Source organism: Hemiscyllium ocellatum, chromosome 8, assembly GCF_020745735.1.
Source record: "Hemiscyllium ocellatum isolate sHemOce1 chromosome 8, sHemOce1.pat.X.cur, whole genome shotgun sequence".
In the NCBI taxonomy this organism is placed as follows: domain Eukaryota; kingdom Metazoa; phylum Chordata; class Chondrichthyes; order Orectolobiformes; family Hemiscylliidae; genus Hemiscyllium; species Hemiscyllium ocellatum.
The window spans coordinates 70,656,458-70,678,649 of record NC_083408.1 but is presented as its reverse complement, the minus strand read 5'-3'; the positions used below and the strand labels follow the sequence as shown (position 1 = coordinate 70,678,649).

At 41.3% G+C, this 22,192-nt stretch overlaps 1 protein-coding gene across 1 annotated transcript; it reads left to right on the top strand.

Annotated features, from left to right (window-relative positions):
* The first annotated feature begins 1,841 nt into the window (after positions 1-1,841).
* LOC132817915 (prostaglandin D2 receptor-like) lies at positions 1,842-20,508 on the top strand. Its single transcript, XM_060828454.1, has 2 exons — positions 1,842-3,226; positions 19,247-20,508. Exons 1-2 carry the CDS (start codon positions 2,450-2,452, stop codon positions 19,448-19,450), a joined length of 981 nt encoding a protein of 326 aa, XP_060684437.1. The 5' UTR covers positions 1,842-2,449; the 3' UTR covers positions 19,451-20,508.
* Positions 20,509-22,192: the final 1,684 nt, after the last annotated feature.

Here is a 22,192-nt window from a genome sequence, read left to right as displayed (position 1 = left end):
CAAGAGTATGAAAATGCCCATGGGGTAAGAATGTAGCTTAGAGTGAGGATGTACCTGGGAGGTATGAGAATGTAACTTAGGATGTACAACTTGTGATATTCCAAAATGACGAAACAAAGAACTGCAGATGCCAGAAATCTGAAACAAAACAGAAATTGCTGGAGAAACTCTGTAGGTCCAGATGTATCTGTGGAGGGAGAGAGAACAGAGTTAATGTTTCAAGCCCAGTGACTTGTCCTAAAGAAATTGTGAAGAAGTCATTTGACTTGAAATGTTGATGAGTTTCTCAAGCAATTTCTGATTTTGTTTGTGATATAGTAACTTGGGGGATGAAAATGAAATTTAGGAATTCTGTAACTTGTATTAAAATTCTAAATTGGGAGGATTGGAAATCGTTTTTGGATAGAGAAAGATACTTAGGAGGGTGATTATGAATATGTTGATTTAATAGAATGGTATTGTTGGAATTTAGTCAAACTGTTGCATCAAGACACTGTTCAAAAGGGCTACAACACACTGCAGTACACCAGAACTGCAAAAAGAGGAAGAAGAACACCTATACAACATATTCACCAAAAACAGATGCCCCCACAATTTCATCAACAGATGCCTAAGGGAAAGACAACAGAACGAGGACATGCCACAACCCAAAGGATTAGCCACACTACCATACATCAAAAACATTTCTGAACTGACAGCTAGACTATTGCGACCACTAGGACTCATAACAGCACACAAACCAACAGCCACGCTCAGACAACAACTCACCAGGACAAAGGACCCGATACCCAGCATGAGCAAAACCAATGTAGTGTACAAAATCCCATGCAAGGACTGCACAAAACACTACATAGGACAAACAGGAAGACAGCTAACAATCCGCATTCATGAACACCAAATAGCCACGAAACAACATGACCAGCTATCCTTAGTAGCCACACACTCAGATGATAAGCAACATGAGTTCGACTGGGACAACACTACTATGATAGGACAAGCCAAACAGAGAACAGCCAGGGAATTCCTAGAGGCATGGCACTCATCCACAGATTCTATCAATAAGCACATCGACCTGGACCCAATATACCAGCCACTGCAGCGGACAGCTGGAACTGACAACCTGAAGCGGCAGAGACAAATCACTATAAATACAGGAGGAAACATCACAGAAGCCTTCACGGGAGTCTCCCGAGCACTGAGGGTGTCACCTAGACAGGGGACAAAACGTCTGCAACACAAATTCCCAGCTCGGCGAACAGAACCACAACAACAAGCACCCGAGCTACAAATCTTCTCCCAAACTTAGTCAAACTAAATCAAGTAACATAATTGACACAAATTCTGCAATCAGACAGAACTCTTCTTGTACAGGATTGGGTTTGGAGATCTGAGAAACATTCAGGGCCATGGCATGAATTCATTATTGGGCGTCCTGATTTCAAACATCACCTGTGGAATTTTACTTCAGTTAACTGGAACAAATAGTAACCATTGGTGGTGGTATCCATGTTACTACCAGACAGTTGTGAAGCCCTGTGCGGTTCACTAGGGAAGGAAATCTGCGGTATTCACTGCCTCTGGTTAGAACCACAGCCATCTGAAACTGTTTAGTCAGCGCTGCAACCACACCCACATTCCCGTAAATGAATAAAAAACACTATAACGCGGAGCCTCCGAGGAAGAGGACTTTATATAACGCCATGGAGTAGGACAACACAAGGCACCAGCGTGTGTTGCCCTGAACTGCGACTCATGGAAAGGATGCTTTCCCATTAAGGGCAGCGCTCTCTCAGCTCAAACTTGAAACGTTTCCGCAAGTCATTCTCTTTGTGTTGGGTCTGCCTGACGGAGTTGACGCGATGTGTTAGGCTGCTAAACGTGGAAAAGAATGGTCCCGCTGAATGCAATTGTCATAGCTGAGAACCTTATCTTGTGAGCAGAGCTGGGCGTGCTGGGCTGGGACGGAACGGGCTGGGTTAGGTTAGGAAAGAGAGAGGCTGGGCAGAGCTGGGTCAGGGTAGACTTGGTTAGAAGTGGCTGGGCAGAGCTGGGTTGGAGAGATTGGGTTAAGAGAGACTGGGCTGAGCTGGGTAAGGGTAGACTAGGGCTTTTGTCCGAAACGTCGATTTTCCTGCTCCTCGGATGCTGCCTGAACTGCTGTGCTTTTCCAGCACCACTCTAATCCAGAATCTGGTTTCCAGCATCTGCAGTCATTGTTTTTACCAAGGGTAGACTAGGTTAGGACAGGCTGGGTTAGATTGGGAGAGACTGGGCTGAGCTGGGTCTGACTTTCGCCCTCCAACTCTTAAACATCTGAAGCTCTGCGGAAGCCAAAGCCGGACCTCACCAGGAGTCTCTCCAAACCGCAGGGTGAACCTAATTATTTATTTTAGAAGTTCTTTACAAAGACATTTCCCGACTTCTGCTCCTCCGGACAAAGAATAAAGCGATGGGATCTTGTGAAAATATCCACAATGTCCAAAAGGACAGCAAAGTAGTGACCAGCATCTTGCTGTTCAGCACCGGACTGCTCGGTAACACCATCGCCCTGGCCATTCTGGGCAAACACAAGTGGGACAGTAAAAAGGTGTCCGTCTTTTACATCCTCGTCACCGGCCTGGTGCTGACTGACCTGTTCGGGAAGTGCCTCATTAGCCCAGTGGTGTTCGCTTCTTACGCCTCAAACCTCACCTTGAAAGCTATGGGGAGCAACAACACCCTGTGTAACTACTTCTCCTTCTCCATGTCCTTCTTCGGCTTATCCTCAATGTTTATCCTGTTCGCCATGGCTCTGGAGTGTTGGCTGTCCATAAGCCACCCGTTCTTTTATCAGGAACATTTCACCAAGCGCCTGGCAGTCCTCATTTTGCCGGTGGTATACATTTGCTGCCTGTTGTTCTGCTCAATGCCCCTGCTGGGAGTTGGGAGCACAAAGCAGTACTGCCCGGGGACTTGGTGCTTCTTTAACATGAATAAACCGAACTCGTCTTTTTCAGTGCTATACGCCACCCTCATGGCCGTTCTCATCGTCGCTGTGATACTCTGTAACAGTTCGGTTGCTATTAACTTGACCAAAATGTACCGGAGACAAAGGCGGATGAGCAATCCCAACCTGAGCGTGGTTCACCGCTCCCGCCGGCAGTTCAGTCACTCTGAGGAGATGGAGAATCTCATCCTCTTGGTTCTCATGAGTATCATCTTTCTCATTTGCTCCCTGCCTCTCACGGTAAGTTCACCTCCTCTTTCTGTTTTGTTTTAGTACTTGTATACAATAAAACACCGTCAAGCCAACAAAAGACTTAACGGGCGAGCTACACCGCAGACCCAGCACGTTTTTATATTCGCTATTTCAAATGGTGCGAAACGAGGGCGATTGGAACAGACTTCGGGAGAATATGCACTGGCGGAGGCTCGGACTCCATGCAGGTTTTAGAGGTTCGTGCTCAGGGTGGTAGATACATTATGTAGTAGAATGTAACATTGTCTGAAAGAAAAAAGTATTTTGAAGGTAACAAGATCATTCAACTTGCATCCGTGGCTTGTAGATGGACATGAGCAAGTGCCGGTGTTGGAATGGGGTGGACCAAGTTAAAAAATGACACAACGCCCAGGCTACCGCCCAACAGGTTTATTTGGAAGAACTAGCTTTAGGAGCGAAGATGGAGACAAAGTTTTTAAAAAACAAAAGCAGTTTTCCATAACAATGGCTGGAAAATTGCGGGTATCTGTTTGGAAGGTAACACTGAAAGTGTGCGGGCAGGTTGATAAATGTGTTTAATGCAGCAAGGTGAGTTACATCTTTAGATTAAGGACTCCTCGGATGTCACCGGTTTTAGAGAGAGGACTGCAGATGCTGGAGATCAGAGTCTAAAAGTGTGGCGCTGAAAAAGCACAGCCGGTCAGGCAGCATTCCAGCTCGTCTGTCTGTGCTTTTCCAGCGCCACACGGTCACAGGTATTATCCTGGGAGACTGTTCCAAAACAAGTTTCGCTTCCCCCTGTCGGGTTTTGTGTGTAACTCGGGTTATGCTTCAGAACCGGAACCGATAGAGGTTAAACAATAAAGAAAAATCCGGATGATTTGGCAGTGGAAAAGACCGTTCAGTGGTGCATAAAGACATTTCTGGATATGGAGGGAAAACAAAGACAAAAAAAATCCCAAAACATTTCCTTTCTCGCAAAAGAATTGCTGGGTTCCACGGCTTTAAACAAAACGAACGGAGTCGCAGCATACTTTGTGGCAACTGTCATAGCTGTGGGATGGATCACTTCGTTGATGTGGTTAACTGGAAAAAAATGGAATGACTAAAAATGAGATTGCTTGTTTACTACTCATATGAACCTCTTCGCTAACATCTTTGGCAGGAGGAATTTAGCCTTTCCTTTTGACACCAAATATTTCTAGATCATGTGTCCCTTATTATCATTAAGCAAACTGATGATGATGTCAATCATGGGAATGAATCCCAGAACATTGATTTTTTTTTTCTGGCAGATTTGTGTGTGAACAATCTGCCATGCTGTCAAATCTATTGGTATATTTGTTAAATGTTTGGACATGAATTATTTAAATTGCCATCAGTACAGATAAAATAAGTGCCAGTTCTGATTTTTTACTTTGGCAATCACTCTCCTAGCATCCATTGCACCTTTACCAGATCACCCATCACAGGACCAAAGTTACCACAGCATTCCAAATGTATCTTAGTTTTTTTTTGTACGAAACTATTGCTCTTTTAGCTTTATATTAGCTACTTTACTTGCCTTATGCATTGCCTCATGCTACTAGTTATGCGCTTTCAGAAATTCGGCTTATTGATATTCCTGAATCTTTTTCCCACTCCTGGTAGGAACAGTTAGACAGAAGCTTCCAGGTCAATTTGTTTGAGGTTTGTTATCGTGAAGTTTCTAGAATTTGTTATTAGAGTAACTGGCAATTCAGTGACTATCAACTGACTAGAAGACCCAGCACAGCTTTGAATTGAGTAAACCATGGTTAATGAATCTATTGAATTTAATTTTGATGCAGTAATAAACATAAGGGAGTGCCAATGGATATAATATGTGGATTCCAAAAGGTATTTCAGATTCAACATTGGAAATAGTTAACAAAATTATGAGCACATTTGAATATGAGGAAACACATTAGTTTTGATAGAAAATTGGGTAGAAGGTAGGAGTCAGGATAATGGGTATGCATTAAATTGATAGTTATGGTTAGCGATGTCAACCAAGAATCAATCCTAGGATATCAATTGTTGACCATATTTAGAAATAATGTAAAGGAGTAGAGATGTTTTTTATCTAGGTTTATTGAGAACACTAAGTGGCAGAGTAAATTGTCTAGATAGGAGCAGAACGTTGCAAGGGAACATCGATAGATTAAGTGTGCAGAACTGTGGCAAATTATTTTCAGCATTTGAAAATGTCAGTCAATTCATTTTGGATCTAAGGAATGATAAAATATTTCCAAATAGCAAGAAGCTAGAAACTATTGATGAGCAAATGAATTTAAGGGTTCAGGTTAAGAAGTTATCTGAAAGCTAGTGGACAATGACAAAAACAATGAAAAGATTGAGTTCAGCCTTAATCTTGCAGACTAGAATATAGCGAGGTGTACATTATTTCATGTTTGAACAGCAGAATTAGACTCCATCTTGAGCACTGTTATCACTTACAGCCATTGCATGCCAGATTGGATACATCAGCCTTGGAAGGATTGCTGCGCAGATTCATCAGAATGATACAGGAGTTAAAGGATTATATCGTGGGGAAAAGTTGCTTAAACTAAGATTGTAATTACTTGAATATTGAACGTTTAAGGAATGATCAAATTGTCATGCCTAAGATGATCAATTAGTTGACTGGATAAATAGACAGTATCTTCTCTGGTGGGGGTCTCTAGAACATGTGAATGTAACCTTAAAATTGATTTGAGGTGATATTTAGTTCTTCACATACAGGGTAATGGGAATTTGAAACACACCACCTTTGATCTGTTGAAGCCAGATCAATTGAAAACTGATTCTGAGGTTGATGGAATGTGATAGACCAATACATCAGAGTCGTGCTAGGAAGGCAGTTAAATAGAGTTAATAAATAGAATCACTGTAATCAAACTGAATGAATGAGCAGGCTCAAAGTGCTGAATAGCCTACTCCTGGTCCTATGTCCCTACATTTATGTTCGTTCTGTATGCAGCAGATATGTAATGTAGACCATGCTACATATTACCTTTGTATGTAATACACTATTTACTTTAACAGTCATAGAAATGTACAGCACAGAAACACACCCTTCGGTCCAACCCGTCTATGCCGACCAGATGTCCCAACCCAATGTAGCCCTACCTGCCAGCACCCAGCCCACATCCACCCCACCACCACCACCACCACCACCACCAAAATCGTTCCTATTCATAGATCCCATCCAGATGCTGTTTAATTGTTGCAATTGTACTAGTCTCCCACCACTTCCTATGGCAGCTCATTCCATTAACTTTTGTTAAAAACTTCTGGCAGATATAAACCCATTCCCTTTTTTACAAACAAAACTTGAGGAGAAAAATTGTTTGTTACAATTAGTTTAAAATAAAATCTGAGGTTGCTGGAGATCTGAAATAAAAACAGAGTATGCTGGAGAAACTTAGATTTGGCAGCATCTGTGGAGAGAAAAACAGTTTACATTTCGAGTCCAGTGAATCTTCATCAGAACTGAAGCAAACGGGGAATGGTGGCATTTATTCTGATGATGGTTGGTGGAGCCTGGGGTTGCTGGTATTGGGCGGCATGGGGAAGGGCATGAGTCGAACATATAGAGATGATGCCCAGAAAGAGGGAGCAAAAAGAAAATGAGTTACGATGATAAGCTAGGAGAGAGACAAGTGCTGAATGGCTGCTAATGGGAAGTGTGAATAGTTGAAAATGGGTTGGCTGTGTTGGGAGTAATTCATACAGAGCACGACCTAGAGGAAGGTGTTCATGCTCTGAAGTTGTTAAACATTGTTCAGTTCTGAGGGCTGTAAGGTACCTAGTTGGAAGATGAGGTGTTGTTCCTCCTGATTGCATTGAGCTTTGCTGGAGCACTACAACAGTCAGAAATTTTGGCATAAGCATTACTACTGGTTACACAGTCCAGTGAATTTTGACTTTTGGTCTGTACTCAATTCAATAATGTCAATGACTGACATGACATTTGGACTTGGTAGCCTGGAGAACAAAATATTGGTAGTTTTTTTTACTCTTGATTGTGATTCAGTGTGCCTTTCTGAAAGGGAATGTGAATACTGAGTGATGAAATCCTTCTGGGGTTGAAGAGCCTGATGACATTCACTACTTGGGTTAACACAGAACAATGGACATTTGGCTGACTTAGTGGAATGTATTTTGTGTGCAAAGGACATTATCTCAGGATAAATCAGTATATCCAGGGCAGAAAGGGTGACAGCTAGCATAAACATGAAGAAAAAAATAATTACGAGGTTGTACATTGTTGGAATAAATAACGACACTTACGTTTTTCTTGTTTGTCACATTTTCATGGAATAAAATCCTGAAGACCAGATTAGATGATCACCTGATTTGAAACCAATGTTAAACTGTTTCTTATTATACAGAGATTACATATGTGATGTATGGCATTTATCTGTGGATTCAGAAATATAACTTTGGTTTCTTGTCTTAGCTGGTAGTGATATTTTTTCTCTCAAGTGGTACATTTTGAATCATGAAGAGCAGAGGAAAAACAACTTTAGCATCCTATTATGGTTGTGACTTGCTAAAGAATGACATTATCAATGTTCATGAAATTGCCTCTGATTAAATGACTACATCCCAGAGGCAGACTAAAAGAGGATAATGAAATGGTGGGGTCTGTCTTTGGTGAGGTATGTAAGATTGTAAACTATATGCAAGATGTCGATTTGGGATAATTCTTTAAACTGTGGAAATCAAACTCTGAATTTGCAAAAGGTAGGTTTAAGATTCTTAATGGAAGATTCATAAGGGAAGATTCTTTAAGTCGAGCGATCAACAATTGACAGAGGTAGCAGCAGTTTTTTGATCAGTAAGGGAATTAAGGATGATGGGGAAAAGGCAGGACTGTAACAGATTGCTGCATAAAGAAAAGTTCTTCTCCACCCCTTTAGTTCTTTAGTCAATTTGCCTAAATCTGTATTCTCTAGCTATTGATGCTCCTGCCAATGAAAAATGCATTTCTTTTTTCCCTCTTATCAAAAGGCCTCATCATTTTGAGCATCTTTATTAAATCTCCCTTTTTGCTTTCTTTGCTGTGAAGAAAACAGTTCCAGTTTCTTTCATCTCTTCCCAGCATAAAAAGTTAACATCCAAGTTCAGCAGGTAATAGGGAAGGCAAATGGAATCCCAAGAATCACCAAGAAATAGATATAGCAATGAAAGTACAGTATCATTTTCCAGAATAGGTGAGCAATTAGAAGCTGAGAGGCCTTTCATTTTCATTAATATCTACTGATCTTGTTATATAGGGTTTTATGTGGGATTGCATGGAGTATCCATACAATGAAGAAAAATTAGAGAGTTTGGGTAGAATTTGATCATATAGTTAAAACTGTAAATTCTTGAAATTAAAGCGTATAATTAAAGTAGCTAAAATCAGGAGGGCAAAAAAGGGACATCAGATAGCTTTGGCAAATAGAGTTAAGGAGAATCCGAAGGACAAAAGCTTAACTAGGGTGAGAATAGGGCCCCTCAAAGATCGCAAGCTGGCCTTTGTGTGGAGCCGCAGAAAATGGGAGATACTAAATGAATATTTTGCATCAGTATTTACTGTGGAAAAGAACATGGAAGATATAGACTGTGGGGAAATAGATGGTGACATCTTGAAAATGTCTGTATTACGGAGGAGGAAGTGCTGAATGTCTTGAAATGCAAAAAAGTGAATAAATCCCAAGGACCTGATCAGGTGTTCCCTAGCTAGGGAAGTGATTGCTGGAGCTCTAACTTAAATATTTGTATCATCAATAGTGAGAGGTGAGGTGCCAGAAGACTAGATTTTGGCTAATATGGAGGTGGTAAGGGCAAGCCAGGGAATAAAGACCAGTGAGCCTGACGTCGGTGATGGGCAAGTTGTTGGAGGGATTCCTGAGGGACAGGATATACATGTATTTGGAAAGGCAAGGACTGAATAGGAATAGTCAACATGCCTTTTGTATGTGGAAAAGCATGTCTCTCAAACTTGATTTAAGTTTTATTTGAAGATGTAACAAAGAGGATTGAGGGCAGAGTGACAGATGTGATCTATATGGAGTTCAGTAAGGCGTTCGACCAGGTTCCCCATGGGACACTGGTCAGCAAGGTTAGATCTCAGGTATACATGGCGAACTAGCCATTTGGATACAGAACTGGCTCAAAGGAAGAAGACAGAGGATTGTGGTAGAGGGTTGTTTTTCAGATTGGAGGCATGTGACCAGTGGAGTGCCACAAGGATTGGTGCTAGGTCCACTACTTTTCATCATTTATATAAAATGATTTGGATGTGAGAATAACCGGTATAGTTAGTAAGTTTGCAGATGACACCAACATTGGAGGTGCAGTGACAGCAAAGAAGGTTATCTCAGAGTGCAACAGGATCTGGACCAGATGGGCCAATGGGCTGAGAAGTGGCAGATGGAGTCTAATTCAGATAAATGTGAGGTGTTGCATTTTGGGAAAGCAAATCTTAGCAGGACTTATACACTTAATGGTAAGGTCCTAGGGAGTGTTGCTGAACAGAGACCTTGGAGTGCAGGTAGATAGGATAGTGAAGGTGTTCGGTATGCTTTCCTTTATTGGTCAGAGTATTGAGTACAGGAGTTAGGAGGTCATGTTGTGGCTGTACAGGACATTGGTTAGGCCACTGTTGGAATATTGCATGCAATTCTGGTTTCCTTCCTATCGGAAAGATTGTGAAATTTGAAAGGGTTCAGAAAATATTTACAAGGATGTTGCCAGGTTTGGAGGATTTAAGCTATAGGAAGAGGCTGTCGCTGTGTTCCCTGGAGCATCGGAGGCTGAGGGGTGACCTTATGGAGGTTTATAAAACATGAGGGGCATGGATAGGATAAATGGACAAAGTCTTTTCCCTGGGGTGGGGAAGTCCAGAACTAGAGGGCATAGGTTTAGGGTGAGAGGGGAAAGATATAAAAGAGATCTAAGGGGCAATGTCTTCACGCAGAGGGTGATATGTGTATGGACTGACCTGCCAGAGGAAGTGGTGGAGGCTGATACAATTGCAATCCTGGATGGGTATATGAAAAGGAAGGGTTTGGAGGAATGTGGGCTGGGTGCAGGTAGATGGGACAAGATTGGGTTGGGATATCTGGTCGGCATGGACCAAAGGGTCTGTTTCCATGCTGTACATGTCAATGACTCTATGACACTACTGCCTTCATGAGAAATTAATTTGTCTGCTCTTCTGACATTCAAAAATTGTGAATGGCAATTGTACCTTAATTGTGAACATTCTCACATTTGAATCAAACATTTGGGGTTTGAGTCTCACTGCACAACTTGAGCAGAAATATCTGGGTTGACATTCCAGATAGAAGTGACAGAGTGCTACACTGTTGCTTTCAGATGATATGTTAAATGAGTACCATACCCTCCTTCTCAGGTACACAGAAGCAATCACATGGAATTGTTTTGGAGGAAAGCAGGGGAATGTTCCCAGTGTTTCCACCATACTCATTCCTAAATCAACATAATAAAAACAAACAACCTAGCCATCATAACATTAACTGTTCATGGGAATCTGCTGTGTGTAAATTGGCTGCATAATTTCCTACATTAAAACAGAAATAATACTTCATTTCTTTGGAGTACTCTGAGACATGGAGTTGATTTTTTGCAGTCTTTGGTTCTGCCTCTGTAAATATAAAACAAAGTTATTGCTGTTATGTTACAAACTAAATAGTGAATTCAAAATAACAAGTGGAATTCATTCAGCTTGGAACTGGTTTTTCCAGTGTAGACTAAATGGCAGCAAATTTATTATGTCCAACAAATCGACGTGTCAAATTCTAAGTTCAACATTACTTATTGATTGGGCGAGTGCTACTTTCATCCGGTTTCAGATCCTGGATACTGTTTTGGGTAATCATTTCAGTGATAAGACTATAAGTCACATGGGCAGAAGTAGGTCATTCAGCCCATATAGTCTACTTTGCGATTCAATGATAGTCTGGCTAATCTGATAATCCTCAACTCCACTTTCCTGCTTTTTCTCTATAACCATTAATTCCCTTACTATTCAAAAATCTGTCCATCTTAGACAAAGTCTCTACAATCCTCTGTGGTAAAGAATGCCACAGGCTAACTGCCCTCTGACAGATACGGTGGAAATTCTTCCGTCAAAAATGGATGACCCCTTATTCTGAGATTATGTCCAGACTCTACCACGAGGGGAACTTTTCCACATCTACCCTGACCGGTCCCCAAAGAATTGTGAATGTCTTAATAAAGTTGCCTCATTTTTTCTTGACTCTAGTGAGTACGGACTCAACCTGTTTGACCTCTCCTCATAAGACAGTCCTTCCATACCTGGAATCAGTCTGGTGAACCTTTTTCTGGACTGCCCCAAAGCCAGCACATCCTTTCTTCGATAAGGGGCCTAAAACTGTTCACAATAATCTAGGTATGGTTTAATTGGGACTTTGTAGAGCAAGACTTGCTTATTTTTATACTCCATTCCCTTTGAAATAAAGGCCAACACTCAATTCACCTTCTCTATTACCCACTGAATTTGATGAATGATTTATTTATTGTCACATATATCCAGGGAGATACAGTGAAAAATGTTCTGTTGCCAAAATCCAGCTCCATGTTGGGGTACAAGAAAAGAATAAAAGAAAATACTTAAATAGAATACATCTTCATCAGCTGGGGTCTCAAACATGGCTCCAGCACGTCTACTGTGTGCCCGCTCTGGGTCTAGCACAGTTAGGCATCCCCAATCTGCTACTGCTGCAGCCACACCAGGAGTCCCCACTGACACCACTCTGGTCTCCCTACAATGTGAGGAAAATAAAGAAAAAGAAAAAAAGTACCTGGAGTGGATGGACTCAGCCCAAACACAGCCTTGCTCACTGGGAGACATAGCTGAGGTGGAGCCACAGCTGGCTTGTCCTGCCAGACAGTGCCTCCTTACCTGCCACACTCTGAGCTTTAAAGAAAACAAAGGAAAAAGGAGAGCAAAAGTGAAGAGCTGAGAAGAAAGAAAACCGGGAGGAGTGGATGAGCTCTAGACTCAGCCCTGCTACTCCACCGCCACCTTGAATTGTAGTGAATTGGATGCTAACTTTTTGTGACGTGAAGAGACTAGAAAAGCTGGAATCATTTTTTTTGAAGCAAGTAAAGCTAAAGGGAGATGTAATAAAGATGCTCAATTGAGGCCTGTTAAGAGGAAAAAAGAGATGCATTTTTCACTGGCTGGACAGTCAATAATCAGAGAACATAGATATAGGAAAATTGGCTTAAAGAAGGGAAGAAGATATTTTTTTGATCTTGATCTCAGTGCGGATATCATTTCTCACTACAGACTGATTTTTTTTTCTTTCCTTTACAAAAGTAGTCAAGTTCCATCACCTCCTTTTTCCTTCCTGCCTATCCAGCCAAAATGCTGAGTACCCTTAGATACTCCGTTTCCAAATCTGGTCTCCCTGCAACTATATCGCAGTCATCACTACCAAACCATACTCATTTGTCGATATTTGCACCATTAATTTTATTCAAAATGCTTTGTACATTCAGATAAAAAGACTTTAAGATTGTTTTCTGTTATCAAATTTCCCTACTGTTGTTTGATTCCTTGGAGCAAAATAATATTTATACATTTGGTCCCTTCCTTTCGTTTTCTGTAGCAATCAGGTCATTTTGAAAAGGATAAGGTTGCTGAAGTATGGGAAAAGAAAATGCAAACAGTCAAAGACCGCGGAAAAGCACCATGTATAAAATTCTTTACATCAAACTTGATTGATTTTGACCAAGGACTTACAGCTCTATATAGGGGCCTGAAAGTGTGCCTAATGACAAACAATTCAAGGAACAAAATTGGACATATTCTTCTTTTCTGCCTCTATAACATGATAGGAAATTTCTAGAAATGTCATGCTGGAAATTGCAAATATGCAGCCCTTGAACTTCAGTCCATTATTTTTTGAATTACACTTGTGTGATTTTCTGATGTATGCATCAGAAGAGGTACTGTAATCGGTAATCAGTGAGCATATCAATGTAGAAACCATAAGCTAAAGGACCCTCACATACAAAGTCAGTTTCTGTACCAATCCCAACCAAACTCAATACCATGAAATTGCAGGTTTTGGGGAACATTCAATGTATGTATATATCTTAAACTAGAGTCATAGAGATGTACAGCACAGAAGCAGACTCTTCGGTCCACTTGTCCATGCCATAACCTAATCTAATCCCATTTGCCAGCATTTTGCCTATATCCCTCTAAACTATTCCTATTCATATACATCTCCTGATACCTTTTAAAAGCTGTAATTGTACCAGCCTCCACCACTTCCTCTGGCAACTGATTCCACATATGCACCACCCTCTGTGTGAAAAAGTTGCCTTTTAGGTCCCTTTTCCCCTCTCACCCTAAACCTATGCCTTCAAGTTCTGGACTTCCTTACCCCAAGGAAAGAACCTTGTCTACTTATCCTATCCATGCTCCTCCTGATTTTATAAACATCTATAAGGTTACCCCTCAACTTCTGATACTAGATGGAAAACAGCCTCCGCCTCTTCAGCCTTTCCCTAGAGCTCAAATCCTCTAACCCTGGTAGCATTCTTGTAAATTTTTTCTGAACCCTTTCAGGTTTCACAACATCCTTCATATAGGAGGGAGACCAAAATTGCACATAATATTCCAAAAGTGGCCTAATCAATGAACTGTACAGCCGCAACATGATCTCCCAGCTCCTATACTCAATGCTCTGACCAATAAAGTCAAGCATACTAAACACTTTCATCACTATCCTATCTACCTGCTACTCTACTTTCAAGGAACTATGAACCTGTACTCCAAGAATTCCTTGTTCAGCAACACTCCCCAGGACCTTACCATTACGTGTATAAGTCCTGCCCTGACTTCCCTTTCCCAAAAGCAGCACCTCACATTTATCTAAATTAAACTCCCTCTGCCACTCCTCGGCCCATTGGTCTATCTGATCCTGTAGTACTGAGATAATGTTTTTCGCTGTCCGCTACACCTCCCATTTGGCTCATCTGAAAACTTACTACTATTGAATCAAATCTGCAAAATTTGTCACTTTTGTTCAATGAAAGATGTGCTTTTTAAACTGATTAAAAGCACATCTTTTAATTCAGAGATTCTCAAGGTGTTTATGTAACCAGGTAAAACAGCTGAGTGACCAAGTACAATAATGTACTAGTGCTCTACCAGGATACCAAATCTGCTTCCAGGACACTGTGGGGGGTGAATAGGGACAACAAAGTTCAGAACTAGTTCTCTATAACTTCCAAAAGGTGGATTTGGTAGATGATGATGATAACGATGATGCAGGTAATAACTTACTTTCTCAGCACCTAGAATCATAAACAAACTGAAAGTACCGTCTACTGCTCCCTATCCATTTAATATGGGTCTGTTTTATGAAGGCAGAGGACTTGCAGGTGGCCAGCCATGAGAACCTGTTCAATCCACTACCCAGTGTATTTAAGATTGTTAAAGAGCTCATTGAAGGAATGTTAAGATTTTGGTTGAAATGCACAAGCTGCACTCTGGGTCGGATTGCTCAGTAGCATGGAGGTGAATCCATGTGTGAACCAGTCAAGACCACCCCAACAAATGAGGTGAGCACATGAACGGGGGGACAGTCAAGAAGAGCACAGAAGTTGAGCTGGTCATTGGGGAGCCTCTTTCTGTGGTCAAGAAACAAAAGGTTTGTCAACCAGTCCCTCAACTAAAGGCCTGTCATCAAGGGGGCATAAAAGAATGGGGCACGATTGCCAAACACAACTGGGAGACCATCTCAATAGCTGGATTGTGATTCTCAAAATTTGGATCCAGTGATGAGGAGCAATATTCTTTGCAAGAAGGGCAGAACTGGTGACCATCGTGCATTGCCAGTAGTTGTCAGAATCAGTGTAACCGTGAACATTTTTATCCCTGGCTTCATCAAAGAATCATCTGCAGATCCTAGCGGTATCTGACAAACAGCTGCACACTGATGCATCTTGCAGCCCACTGATGACCTGTTTGCCAAAGCTGGGCAAGATATTCAATCTCAGACAACTGGGTCATCTCAGGCAAAGTGAGAGGTATCATTGATGCATCAAAGTGCCTGTCAAAGAACCCAGTGAGAAGCCAGTTGGATCCATCAACAGAAAGACCATCCACTCTGTGTTCAGATGGTATGTGGCCACAACAGCTTTCACAAAGCATGCATGTGCCATCCTCCCCTGTCAGTCCAAGCCAGTTCTGCATTCCTGTATAGCTTTCCATGAGGTTGGCTACTTTCTCAATGGAGGGATTCATGCACTCATAGCCCTCAACCCTGCTGACTTGCCAGCTCAATGGGCCTGCCCTGTTTCAGGGCATTCCTTCCATCTAAGGATTCCACTTCCTATTTATGCTCACCATCAAGGACGCCCATTTCACCTTCCCTAACATGCTCATGGTTGGCTAGCAATCTCCTTGACTGCCTCCTCCATGGTGGTGATGGTGTACAAGGATGGACTTATTCCAAACATTGGGGACTTTAATAGGCATTGCAAACCAGTTCTCCTGCAAGGCAAAAATAGGCAGACACAAAGAACTGTTGGTCTCTGTGATCAGTGCCTCATTAGAGGCTGCTTGTGCCAGTACTGACAAGTCATCAGCACTTCACTCCTGTTTAGGAGTATCATGTAGTCTCAGGTGTGCCTGCTGGAGATTGAATGTTCAGAGGCCTGTCTTGTGGGTCTATTGCATTTTCCTCGATGGAACAAGTAAGATCACTAAATCCTTTGTTGCACTGTTCCCAGTTCCTTCTCACCACTGTCTGCTCACTGTCTCCATCACCTTGAATCAATACTAGGGGGGTAGCTTTACTCTGTTCCAATTTTTGGAGCAAAGGACTGTCCTCCCCTTCCTCACTGTTGTGTAGTGATTTTCTAGGTTGGCACCATCAAATTGAAGGGCAACTGTGGCCCAGGATACTGATGAGCTTCAAGGTATGCAGCATTTCAATTGGTAAGCTGGTAGCTGCAGTAATGGCTGACGTGTTCTATTTAAATTGGACCATCTCTCTTTCAGGCTGCCTCTGTTTCTAGCCCCACAGCCATTAATTAGCTGCCAAGCCTACCCTTAACCGTCTGTCCCCAATAGAAAATCAGGGGCTATGACCATTACCCCCTCTCCAGCAGCAAATGGAACATGGAAATCATCTTGGACCTTGATTTCCTGAGTAACAAGGAAAATCAGGCCATGTCATAAATTGGGGGGCTCAAGTCCCATCTCAGAGATTTTCTTTATATTAACTGAGGAACTAGCTCTTCAAGTCCATCATAACAAAAACAAAAGTTCAAAGGAAACTTAAATTGAAATTAAAATAACATTTTGAGGGGAGATACCACATTCCAGTGCCTGTGGTGCCCATCAGTCACGGAAGGCTTCAAGCATCACAATTAACACTTTGCACACTCGCCACACACACCCAGGCATCCACATAAATATCAAAGACGGTAGGCAGTCAGTCATGGCCACGTTGTCTGGGTTTATTCTAGAGACTTTGGTCATTCAGGAGGTAGCTGAAAGTGGGAGTCATGCACGTTGTCTCCCTTCTGTTCATTTTATCCCTCAACTAACACGAGATGGATGACTTACTTTCTCCTATTATCATATCCTTGTTTGGTAATCTGCAGTCTGCAAATTAGTCTCAGTAACTCTTACTATTAGAACTGTGATTGCATTCCAAAAAGTGACTGGTTAGTATGGTTGGCTAGACAGATGCATTCCATTATAAGGTTATGCCAACCATATGGGTTCAATTCCTGCACCTCCCTGAAATCGCCATAAAAGTCCCAGCTTCTCAACCTCTCCCGTGCACTTCCACCTAAAATGTACTGACCAGGTTTAACCACCACCAACTTATAGGAAAATAGGTGATGTCACCTTTTACACTCTGAAGTAATTCTTTCAGCTATGAAATGCTTTAAGACATGTGAGGTCATAAAAACTGCAAAATCAAAGTCTTTGTTTTCTTTTAAGCATGCCAGTATACTTAATGAATAGCAGCAGGAGTAACTTACTTGGCCTGTTGTGCCTACTCCACCCATCAACATGATCATGTCTGATCCTTTTTCTCAATGCCATATGCCTTTCCTTTGCCATTGCTGCTCGACCCCTTTAGCTCCTAGAAATTGATCTCTTTCTGAAACATATTTAATGTGTTACCCTAAACAGGCTTTTGTGGTAAAGAATTTCATAGGTTCACCACCCTATAAATGAAGAAATTTCTCCTCGGCTCAATCAGAAATGATTTACTCTGTATTCTGTCACTAGCCTAGTGTTAGCCTTTTATAACAGTCATGCCCAACGGGTGCATCCACCATGTGGTCAGTGAACGGTAGACTAATATAAATCCCTCTTATTTGTAAGGATTCAAGTTAAAGAAGTCTAACTGTCAAGCTTTTGGTTTAAACAGGGTTAAGGTAATTTATTACTGAAGGTTTACTTAGGGATAAAAAGATGTTAACAGAAATTTTTGATATTGTGATTAAAACATGCACCTATAAGATAAGAGACAGACCCATTACATTCTGTTGGGGTCTGTTGGATGAGTTCTTTTATTGCTGAAGTGCAAAGATGAACATTTAAAGTCAGATCCAGGAGCTGCAATGTTTTCTGTTATTGCATAGTTGCCATTTTGTTGTGTATATCGAGCAGAAATTCAGAAGATTTTGGAAGAGAAAAAATGCCTGGTTTTTAGTTCTGCAGATGTGGAATTTTTAGCAGCCCAGTTTCTTTACACCAAACCAAGAGCTGTTTTCAGATATCTCTCTTTTTCTCTCCTTCACTTACTTTCAGACTGATGAGATATTTTCTTCAAAATGGGATCTCCCTTTGTCATCCTTTAATAAAGGTCCCCTGTGAGGTTGGTTCTCAAAGATGCCTTCAAAATGTCTGTTTTTCACCGGGTGTCTCTATACAAGCTCAAAATGCCAGTCTATTAGATTACATTACCTACAGTGTGGAAACAGGCCCTTCGGCCCAACAAGTCCACACCGTCCAGCAACCCACCCATACCCCTAACCTAACAACACTACGGGCAATTTAGCATGGCCAATTCACCTGACCTGTACATCTGTGGACTGTGGGAGGAAACTGGAGCACCCGGAGGAAACCCACGCAGACACGGGGAGAACATACAAACTCCACACAGTCAGTCGCCTGAGGTGGGAATTGAACTGTGGCACTGTGAGGCAGCAGTGCTAACCACTGTGCCACCGTGCTGCCCACCATAATCGAGGCTTCCACAAAGTAAAACAGTCAGTTATAGAACATAGAACAAAGGAAAGCGCAGCACAGAACAGGCTCTTTGGCCCACAACATTGTGCCGAGGATTATTCCTAATCTGTAATAAATAAACTAACTTATGCATCCCTCAATTCACTGCTGTCCATGTGTATGTCCAACAGTCACCTAAATGTCCCTAATGACTCTGCTTCCACCACCACTGCTGGCAATACATTCCATGCATTCACTACTGTGTAAAGAACCTACCTCTGATGTCTCCTCTATGCCTTCCTCCTAACACCTTAAAATTATGACCCCCTCATGCCAGTCAATCCTGCCCTGGGGGAAAATCTCTGGCTTTTATGATGAGTCTGTTTGAAGTTCTTTCTCATGTTTCCTATCAAAGAGGAATAAAGATAAATTCTAAAAAGGTTTTAGAAAGTCAATGTACGTAATCACTCAATCACACTTGTAGAATGATGAGTTGTTTCAAATCCATTTTGGTTTAAAAGTAAAACATGGAATCTGGTTACGACCTAAATCACTGCAAACTTGTTCTGAATCTATAACCTTTCTCTGGATCAACAAGTCAAAATTTGTTCAGTTATTTCTATAAATTAATTTTAGAATCCAGCTTTTCTTTATTACTTAAGATCTAAAAGACAGCATTATCTAATGTATTTCCTATTGTCAAGCACATTTAAATTTGATGTTTCATATAATAAAAGTTTCTTAAATCAGATTTTCTTTCATCTTCATAGGTCCGGGCATATATTGGTGCTTTTGCTCCTGATGAAAGTGAAGAAGGAGATCTGATTGCTCTAAGGCTTGCATCCGTGAATTCAATCGTTGACCCATGGGTTTTCATCATTTTCAGGACCTCTCTATTTCGAAAGTTACTTCTCATGTGTTGCAAGTTTTCTCCTCCAACCCTGCGTGCGGAATCTTGGAGTATAAATCACTAAAGACTGCTTTAGTCTAATTTTTTTTAATTGTCTTGTCCTTCCTTTGATTTGTCCAATTACAGAAAGGCCTATCAAGTAAGACATGAATGACAAAACCCATTAGCCTAACAAAAAAACCTTTTAATGTTCTGAATGAAACTTTTCCTATTGGAACTGGAGGAGAGAAACCAAATATGGCGATTAAATTATATCCTTGTTGCACATCCCTTGGAAATTGCAAGATAGGTTTACGTGCCTAATGCGTGTACATTTGTTACCATCAAGTGCATCTAACTGCTGTCCAGAATGCACTGTTGAGGGCCTACATTTGTCTTTAATACATAGAGTCATTCTAAGTTGATTGATATTTTTTAGGTCCGTCTGAATTTCAAATGTAAATGGCACTCTGGACTAAGCTCCTTCTCACTATGATTCATCTGTAGACAAAATTGAAGCTCTAACCTGCTTTCAATTCTAAAAGCAGCTACTGTATTTGGAACTCTGTAATGATGGGAGACTCACAGGAGGACAATGGAAAATTTTAGGTATATGCCCTGAAGGCATCCCTAAAGAGGTCAAAAATTCCACAAACCTGTCAAAATGTAATTCATTAGAGAAGGCACCGTGCACTTTGAAAGACTTCATCAAGATCATAGGTAGGCAAAGTCGAGACACTCAACAGGGTGCACAGATCTCCCAATAACCCAACCCTTCATGAACCACCTGTCCTGCAAATGCGAAATCTGCAGATTGTGTATTAAACTTTTCAATCATCTCAAAACCCATCAAACTGGAATGGAAGCAAGTCATCCTGAATACTGAGGGACTGTCAGAGATAATCATTTCATATGCAGTTTTACTGGGGACTAAAAGCAATGCTAATCCAGAAAATCAAAATTTCTGCAAAATATCTCAGCCTTTTACTGCCCTAGCAAGGCTTGATTCTGGCTACAAAGAGGGTAAAATTCAGTATGGAGTTGTTCTGTCACAAGAGCTTCAATTTTTACTGGTCACAGAGATATTTTGGAAATCTTAAACCTTCTCAATGTTCAAATAGTTACACTAGTAATGTTACTATTGCATCCACATAATATAGATGAATATTTTAATTATTCATTTTGACGAATCTATGCGCTTGACATTGTAAAATAGTAAGTGCGCTCTTTACATGTGGTTTAAAGTCCTTTGTTATATCTTATACTTACTTATTTACGTAGTTCTAGAGAATATTTGTTGTCATTATATATGCACTATATTTACATATTTGTTTCTTTCTCCAATTTCCATGCCTTTATCTTTCCTTTCTGAAGGCTTTGTCTCATACAGAGTTATGTGCCAATAACGCTCCAATATTTTAACAAAGTGGCCAGTCTTCATGTGCCGTCATCAATAGGTTCTGGGGGAGGGATTGTAGCAGAAGGGAAATCTGTCTTAGTGTCATAGAATTATATAGATGTACAGTATGGAAACAAACCCTTCAATCCAACTCGTCCATGCTGACCATTCTAAATTAATCTGATTCCATTTGCCAGCACGTGGCCCATATCCCTTTTAAACTCTTCCTATTCATATATGCAACCAGATGTCTTTTAAATGTTGTAATTATACTAGCCTCCATCAGTTCCTCTGGCAGCTCATTCCATACATGCACCAACATTTGCATGAAAAAGTTGCCCCTTAGGTCCCTTTCAAATTTTTCCCCTCTCAACCTAAACTTATGCCCTCTAGTTCTGGACTCCCCCACCCCAGGGAAAAGACCTTGTCTATTTACTCTATTCATGCCTCTCACGATTTTATAAACCTGTAAGGTCACCCCTCAGCCTCTTACGCTGCAGGGAAAAAGGCCCCAGTCTATTCAGCCTCTCCCTATAGATCAAACCCTCCAGCACTGACAACATCCTTGTAAATCTTTTCTGAATCCTTTCAAGTTTCACAACATCCTTCCTATAGGAGGGAGTGCAGAATTGCAAGCGATATTTCAAAAGTGGCCTAATCAATATCCTGTACAGCTGCAACATGACTTCCCAACTCCTACACTCAATGTTGTGACCAATGAAAGCAAGCACACTAAACACTTTCTTCACTATCCTATCTACCTTTGATTCTACTTTCAAGGAATTATGAAGCTGCACTCCCAGGTCTCTTTGTTCAGCAACACTTCCTAGTACCTTTATCATTAAGTGTGTTTTGCCTTTCCCAAATGTAGCACCTCACATTTATCTAAATTAAACTCCATCTGCCACTCCTTGACCCATTGGCCCATCTGATAAAGAGTTTGTTGTACTCTGAGGTAACCTTCTGTGTCCACTACATCACTAATTTTGGTGTCATCTGCAAACTAACTAATTATACTTCCTAGGTTCACATCCAAATTATTTATATAAATGCCAAACATCAGTGGACCCAGCACCAATCATTGTGGCGCTCCACTGGTGACAGGCCTCCAGCCTGAAAGCAACCCTCCACCACTCTCTATGGCTAGTTCTTCCAGTATTCCATGTGATCTAACCTTGCTCACCAGTCTGTGATTAGGAACCTGGTCGAAAGCCTTCCTGAAGCCCATATAGATCACATCCACTACTCTGCCCCCATCAATTCTCTTTGTTACTTCTTCAAAAAGTTTGTGAGACATAATTTCCCACACACAAAGCCATGTTGACTATCTCTAATCAGTCCTTACCTTTCCAAATACATGGATTCCCTACAACAACTTGTCCACCACTGATGTCAGACGCACTGATCCAAAGTTCCCTGGCTTTTCCT

What these genes read in the sequence shown, in the direction of transcription:
- LOC132817915 (XM_060828454.1), top strand. Translation starts at nt 2,450, where the DNA reads ATGGGATCTTGTGAAAATATCCACAATGTCCAAAAGGACAGCAAAGTA. An exon ending in TTTGCTCCCTGCCTCTCACG is followed by an intron (nt 3,227 to 19,246) that starts GTAAGTTCACCT and finishes TCATCTTCATAG; the next exon opens with GTCCGGGCATATATTGGTGC.